General features: G+C 36.7%; 1 protein-coding gene across 2 annotated transcripts; it reads left to right on the top strand.

Annotated features, from left to right (window-relative positions):
• The first annotated feature begins 1,141 nt into the window (after window positions 1-1,141).
• Window positions 1,142-7,642, top strand: LOC104887979 (probable alpha,alpha-trehalose-phosphate synthase [UDP-forming] 7). 2 transcript variants are annotated; one of them, XM_010672771.4, is made up of 4 exons: window positions 1,142-1,332; window positions 1,536-3,631; window positions 3,716-3,989; window positions 6,609-7,642. In XM_010672771.4, the coding sequence occupies exons 2-4, from the start codon at window positions 1,644-1,646 to the stop codon at window positions 6,918-6,920; spliced, it is 2,574 nt and encodes an 857-aa protein (XP_010671073.2). In that variant the 5' UTR covers window positions 1,142-1,332; window positions 1,536-1,643; the 3' UTR covers window positions 6,921-7,642. The 2 variants fall into 2 exon arrangements, with proteins under 2 accessions (XP_010671073.2, XP_010671074.2); XM_010672772.4 differs by having other exon boundaries at window positions 1,546-3,631.

The following is a 7,642-nucleotide window of genomic DNA, read 5'->3' on the forward strand; positions in this document are numbered from 1 at the left end:
AAATAAAATTAAAATCAAACCAAATCTTAGAAATTCCACATCAATATCTTATACAAGGCGAACATAATACTTCCTCTATTTTTTAATTGACTCGTTTTTCTTGTACTCACATGTCAACACACTATTATATACACTTATATCTCTAATTATCAAGAGCAAAAATTATAAAAAATTGATATTCTGAAAATATATATCGAAACAAATCTAACAAGATCTCAAATTTTTCTTAACTACAAATCATAAAAGATAGTAAAAAAATTACATATATAAACATTATCAACCGTCAAAACGAGTCATCTAGAAAAACGAGGAAGCATATCCTAAGGATCTGTTATCTTCGACATAAAACAACTAAATTGAACTGAACCAAAATGAATAAAATTATAAACAATAAAAATGATAATTCACTAAACTGATTGCAACTGAACTGAAACTGAACCGAAAATTATTAGGGTGGCTAAGCCCCTAAACATGACCTAATCATTGCACATAAACAAAATCATACTCTAATAGTCCACCAACCACACTTTCATCCCTCCCACTACAAAAATGTGCACAATTCACATCACAAAACATAAAACTTTAAAATACTACTACTATTGAAATATAGATGCCGAGTTTGACCGTTACGTTATACTACTAGTACTACTCTTCCATTCAAACCGCTGATGTGGCCCAAGACTAAATCTCAGGCCCCACTTTCCTTAAAACAAGCTTTCCACAAACCCAAAAAAAAAGCGCGTGACTGAAACAAAAACTCACAATGCCAGCTGGCTTTACGGGGTAATCAAGCTGTCCAACCTTATCCTCTTTCATTTTTTGTATTATTTTCTTGTCCCTATATTATTATTTAATCAACTAGTATTTGGGTCCGGATATTTCTTCGAGTTGGTACTTTTTTCCGAACTTGATTTCATTTGTTTCATTCTCATTAAAATATAAGATACAAATATAATAATTTTACTTTTGTAAATTGACATTACGTGCACATTAAACAATTCCAATGAGGTAATAGATGTGCCACGTGACGTGTATACATTATCAGGTAGTTCTTTTAATATTTTTGTATGGATTTTACTAACTTTTTTTTTTCATTTTTCTTTTTCTTTTCTGTCACTATATTCGAAAAGTGTAGTGCCATAAAAATTAAATTTTTAAAGCAAAGTTTATGTTTTTTTGGATAAAATAACAACAAAAGTTGGAAGTCGCAGAGATAATAGATAGAGGGTAGAAAAAATAAACCCTAGATCTATTCAAATTGGAAATCTTGATTTTTATACTTTTAATCTTTCATTTTGATTCGTTCATGATCTTCAAATTGATTAAATCGAGGTTAGTATTTGTGTTTATATGATTTATTTTTGTTGATTTATGCTGCATTTGATTGTTGATTTACGCGATTTTTTTTGATTTTGGATGATGAATTTATCGTTATTTTGGTTGGAAATGTTGAGTTTATGTGATTATATTGGATGAATATGAGTGTTTTTGTGTTGTTTATTTGATTTTTGGTTATTGATATGGATCGTGTGTAGTTGTATATAGGAAGCGATATTGGAATTTTGGGGGAAAGAGTTTAGTTGATAGTGGATTTGGAGGAGAAGAGGAAGAAGAGAGGAGAGATCAAAGAAAAGAGAGGAAAAATGATGTCAAGATCGTATACAAACCTTTTAGATCTAGCGTCGGGGAATTTTCCGGCGATGGAGATGGGGAGGGAGAAAAGGCGGCTTCCGAGGGTGATGACGGTAGCGGGAGTGATTTCGGAGATGGATGATGATCAGGCTAATAGTGTGTCGTCGGATGTGCCGTCATCGATTGTACAAGATCGAATAATTATTGTAGCGAATCAGCTGCCTGTGAGAGCGAAGAGGAGGCCGGATAATAAGGGGTGGAGTTTTAGTTGGGACGAGGACTCGTTGTTGTTGCACTTGAAGCATGGGTTACCTGAGGACATGGAGGTTCTGTATGTAGGATCATTGAAGGTAGAAGTGGATGTGGATGAGCAAGATGATGTGTCACAGATTTTATTGGAGAAGTTTAAATGTGTCCCGGCTTTCCTGCCCCAGGATATTCATACTAAGTTTTACCATGGATTCTGCAAGCATCATTTATGGCCGCTTTTTCATTACATGTTGCCCTTTTCGGCAAGCCATGGTGGGAGGTTTGACAGGTCGCTGTGGGAAGCCTATGTGGCTGCGAATAAAATATTCTCACAGAGGGTGATTGAGGTGATAAACCCTGAGGATGACTATGTTTGGATACATGATTACCATTTGATGGTGTTGCCAACTTTCTTGAGACGGCGATTCATCAAATTGAGGATGGGATTCTTTCTACACAGCCCCTTCCCTTCTTCAGAGATATACAGGACTTTGCCTGTGAGGGAGGAGATCCTTAAGGCATTGCTAAATGCAGACCTTATTGGATTCCACACCTTTGATTATGCTCGCCACTTTCTTTCTTGTTGTAGTCGTATGTTAGGCTTGGAGTATAAATCAAAAAGGGGATATATTGGATTAGAATATTATGGCAGGACTGTTGGAATAAAGATTATGCCAGTTGGCATTCATATGGGGCAGATTGAGTCGGTTTTGAGACTTGCTGATAAAGAATGGAGGTTGCAGGAGCTTAAACAGCAGTTTCAAGGAAAGACTGTGTTGCTTGGTGTGGATGATATGGATATCTTTAAAGGGGTCAACCTGAAGCTCTTGGCTATGGAGCAAATGCTCAAGCTACATCCTAAGTGGCAAGGAAGAGCAGTTTTGGTTCAGATTGCAAATCCTTCCAGGGGGAAAGGCAAGGATCTCGAAGAGATTCAAGCTGAGATTTTGGCTAGCTGTAAGAGAATAAATGAAACCTTTGGACGTCCTGGCTATGAACCCATTGTTTATATTGACAGACCAGTATCTCTGAGTGAAAGGGCTGTGTATTATACCATTGCTGAGTGTGTAGTTGTCACAGCAGTAAGGGATGGTATGAACCTCATTCCATATGAGTACATAGTCTGTAGGCAAGGTGTCTCCGAATCTGGGTCAGGTTCATCACCTAGTAATCCCAAGAAGAGTATGTTGGTCGTGTCAGAATTTATAGGCTGTTCTCCTTCTCTGAGTGGCGCTATCAGGACAAACCCATGGAATGTGGATGCAACAGCCGAGGCAATGAACGAGGCTATCTCTATGAATGACGCTGAGAAGCAGCTACGCCACGAGAAACATTACAGATATGTTTGTACGCATGATGTGGGATTTTGGTCAAGAAGCTTTTTCCAAGATCTAGAGAGGACGTGCAGGGACCATTTCAGGCGGCGCTGCTGGGGAATCGGGTTGGGTTTTGGATTTAGGGTAGTTGCCCTAGATCCTAATTTCAGAAAGTTGACCATTGATGCTATTGTCTCTGCATTCTCTAGGTCTAAAAGTAGGGCCATATTGTTAGATTATGACGGCACTATGATGCCCCAGACATCCATTGACAAGAAGCCTAGTCAAGAGGTGATAACTATTATCAACCTATTGGCCGGAGACCCTAGAAACACTGTTTTTATTGTTAGTGGACGAGGAAGAGAGAGTTTAGGTAAATGGTTTTCACCTTGCAAGAAGGTTGGCATTGCTGCTGAACATGGATACTTTATGAGGTATTGACGCTGTACTTGTACTCCAGTAATGTCTTTACTTTTTCTTCTTGTTCTTCTACTTATGTGTGGTATTTGATACGTCAGGTGGGGTGGTGAAGAAGAATGGGAAACATGTAGTCAAAATTGTGATTTTGGATGGGTACAGATAGCTGAACCTGTTATGAAGCTGTATACAGAGTCAACAGATGGTTCTCAAATCGAAACTAAAGAGAGTGCCTTGGTCTGGCACTATAGAGATGCTGATCCAGGTTTTGGGTCTTGCCAAGCAAAGGAGATGCTAGATCATTTAGAAAGTGTTTTAGCAAATGAGCCTGTTGCTGTAAAAAGTGGCCAGCATATTGTTGAAGTCAAGCCTCAGGTAGCTACTTTGCTTTTCAGACATGAATTGCCATTCCATTTAATCATGCCATTTTTTGTTTGTTAATTGCTAGCTTAATTCCTTAAACTTGTTAGTTAATAATAGAAAGATGTATTGACAAAAATTCTGCGCCAGTTTAACATAATCTGGGAATAGACTATTACATAAGCATGTATAATCAGAAGGGTGCAGCGTGGAGATCTAACTGTCGGAGAGTTATGAGTGATGAAAAATGGGTAAAGTTAGCAATAGTGAAACAGCTCTTAGATGTTTTTTCCATCATTTATTTGGTGGAAGAATATAATTTTATTTTTTATTAAACATAAAAAGTGAATGCATGGAGAAAGTGACAAAAGTCAGATAAATTGAGATATGATTTCAAACTTCATTTTCCCTGAGGGCTGTGAAAACTGATTTCACTGCGGGTTGTCAAAAGTGATTTCACTGTGGGTTTTAAATTTGGTAGTGTAATGGTGTCATCTGGGACTCCTATTCTTATGAGGTATACAAGACACAACCCGAAGGTAAGGAGGGGAAGTGAGGGGATTCTGTTAGGCTAGGATCAGGTAGCGGATGAAGTTTAACTAAGTCTAAAGTTTACTCACTTTTTATATAAATTATATTCATACTTCTCTCTTTGCACTTACTTTTTTTAAAGCAATTTAAATGTAGATGCTATCCTGGTGATAATTTAACCGTCGGAACATATATTCACTTTTCTTTTTGCTCTAAGTGGAATCATCAAATGGTTTTGATTTCGACATAATACTGCCTCCGTCCATAAATATATATCCTCTTAGGCTTTTGGGCTCTTATCAAGAGCAAATAGCAGGGGAATGTAGGCTTATTTTTGGTGGGTATCATAAAAGTAAGAATTAAATAATTGATTGAAGAGAGAGAGAGAATTAGGTCCCACTTCACATGGATGTGGGAGAGATAGTTAGCAAAGGGGCTCACTTCATGCACATGGGTTGATGTAGATTTTCTATTTAAGGTAATAGGATGTATATTAGTTGATGGAGTGAGTATATTACAAATAGTTTGAACTACTAACTATATTTGAATGTGAAATCTTTTATACTTTCTCCATTTTTTAAAGTTGCAACGTTTTGACTTTTACGCTATTCATGCACTTACTTTAACCAAAAAAATGGTGACTAACATATGACGCAAACTTTAGCAGGTAAGATGTTAATTTTTTTTATACATATTTGCAAGATTTCAACTTTTTGTAATTTTCACAAATACATAATTAGAGACACTAATCCTCAAATTGTGTATCGGCAAGTGTGAAAGTTAAGGCGTTGCAACTATTAAAAAACAGAGGAAGTATATGTATATATTTCACTGGATATCCTTATCTTTTTAACACAACTCACATAACAACTTCTTATATCTAATATTCTAATAGAACTTTTGCATGATGGCATCGTAAAAGGTAACAACACTTCTTCAGAGAGATTCTATAAGAGCTTAAACAAATTTGATAACAACTATGCCAAACAATGAACTAGGTAGCTGAACGCTTTTGCTGCACTATTATTGTTAACATGAAGTAACAACTCACTATGTCTTTCTTTGTATTGTGCACAAAAGAGTAGATGGTATAAGGGATACAATGTTACTTATAAAGCATATCTTGTGATTGATGTGTGTGTGTGTTCTTGACACTTATACTTTTGAAAACTCAATACGGCCCATTTGGTAGTTGGTTATAAATGGTGGTAATGAGAATGAATTTGTATGTAAATTTGTGAAAAAAATCATTGTTCGTTCCCATGGTAATGCTAATTTATTTTAAAGTGTTTTTCTCCTCTTAAATTTTCATCCCATCTAATACCTCCATCATCTTCTAGGTGGTAACAAAAATTGCCTCCCCATGGAGATTTTAAGGATACTTCCCTTGTAATATTACACTTAAAATTCATTCCCATTACCACCATTTATTAATGACTAACAAACGAGCTGACATGGTATCAACAACTTTTGTCATATAGTTTAGTTTATACATGATGCACAGTTAATGCTAAAATGTAACAAAGTTTCTCGAGAGAGACTAACTATAGCAAAAAATAATAACAAATCTGCGAAACAACTAGGTAGTTGATCGCTTCTGCGACATCAGTATTATTAACGTATAGGCAACAATCCATTCTCTCTTTGTATGATTTTGCACACGTTAAAAGTTTAGGGGGTATGTTTTGATTGATGTGTGTGCGTGCGTGCGTGCACGATGCTAGTACTTTTTTAAAATTCTCTGTGTTAACATCTTTGTCATAGAGAGAAGGGATATTTTTCTTTTTAAAAATGAACAGTAGACCAGCTAAAGAGAATAGGTGCATATTGCTTTGCTCTTACCTGAAATTCTTAATGGCCCCTAATTGTATCTCACTTATGTGCATGCGACATTGTGGCTTTGTGGGCACTATATTAACAGCTGCAATGGAGTATCATTTACTTTTGACTTGCAACTAATTTACAAGTTGGATGTGGAATATCCAGCACTTTGTGACTGCTTCTGCATGGCATAATGTGAAGATTTGCAACTAGAAGTTCATCATATGATCCTACTGGAGAATGCCTTGATTTGATATATGAAATTTGTTTTCCTTCTTTCAGGGGGTAAGTAAAGGTTTGGTTGCGGAGAAGATATTCACCAAAATGGCTGAGATTAGAAAGCAGGCTGATTTTGTACTGTGTGTTGGTGATGATAGATCTGATGAAGACATGTTTGAGATCATTGGGAGTGCAATGAGCAGTGGTGTTCTGTCATCTAATACATCAGTATATGCTTGTACAGTCGGACAAAAGCCGAGCAAAGCAAAATATTATTTGGATGATACTGCAGAAGTCATTACAATGCTTGATGCCCTTGCTGATGTTTCAGACCCTTTCCTGTCGAGTGATGATGAGCCAGGAAGTCCCTCGTGATAGTTCCTTGAGATTTTCTTCAAGTAAATAGTGGTTTTATCTTCTTCATAGGATAACTCAAGGATTTCCCTGCTTACCTGATAGCTCTGGGACCAATTTGGTTCATGCCCTATTGATGGTTGATCCAGAAAAAATGTCTGAAATTGAATCTGGCAGAACAATTGTGGTGGTGGATGGAATCCCTTTGAGGACATTTTTCTGGATTGCGTAAAGGTAAAACAATTGCTTATTTCATGCTTGAAAAAGGCTTATGAGGATTGGCAAATGAGAGACTTTGCAGCGTCGTATGTACATAGAAAGCTCACCAGGCATTTGACATTCAGTCCATGCTGTTGCTTTTCTTTCCATTTTACTGCCTGGTGGGTGATTGACTCGTATAAGTATTGAAGTCAGATGTCTGGCAAGAACATACCGGGTTGGTTGTAAAATGCCGCATTGAGTTGTGGGTATAGATGTTTTAGCAATTTTAATGTTCTTTACACCTTGGTTTCTGAGGGAGTGAATGCCTTTTGTGTTTACTGGAAAATGTTGAACTTGTTAGTGGTAGGTATACTCCATAGGCAATTTGTTCAAGCTGCTGATATTATTTTGAAATGCCAGAATAGGAGTATTGCTCATTCTTTATTAGAACCCTATCAGCAAAGGATAAATCAGATGATGATTCAGTTGTTGAGGGTATGATCGATTGTCAATTCTATAAAAATATTCAGACCCCTTCTGTA

Source organism: Beta vulgaris, chromosome 3 (genome assembly GCF_026745355.1).
Source record: "Beta vulgaris subsp. vulgaris cultivar EL10 chromosome 3, EL10.2, whole genome shotgun sequence".
Lineage (NCBI taxonomy): Eukaryota > Viridiplantae > Streptophyta > Magnoliopsida > Caryophyllales > Amaranthaceae > Beta > Beta vulgaris.

What these genes read in the sequence shown, in the direction of transcription:
- LOC104887979 (XM_010672771.4), top strand. Translation starts at nt 1,644, where the DNA reads ATGATGTCAAGATCGTATACAAACCTTTTAGATCTAGCGTCGGGGAAT. An exon ending in GAACATGGATACTTTATGAG is followed by an intron (nt 3,632 to 3,715) that starts GTATTGACGCTG and finishes TTGATACGTCAG; the next exon opens with GTGGGGTGGTGAAGAAGAAT. An exon ending in TTGTTGAAGTCAAGCCTCAG is followed by an intron (nt 3,990 to 6,608) that starts GTAGCTACTTTG and finishes TCCTTCTTTCAG; the next exon opens with GGGGTAAGTAAAGGTTTGGT.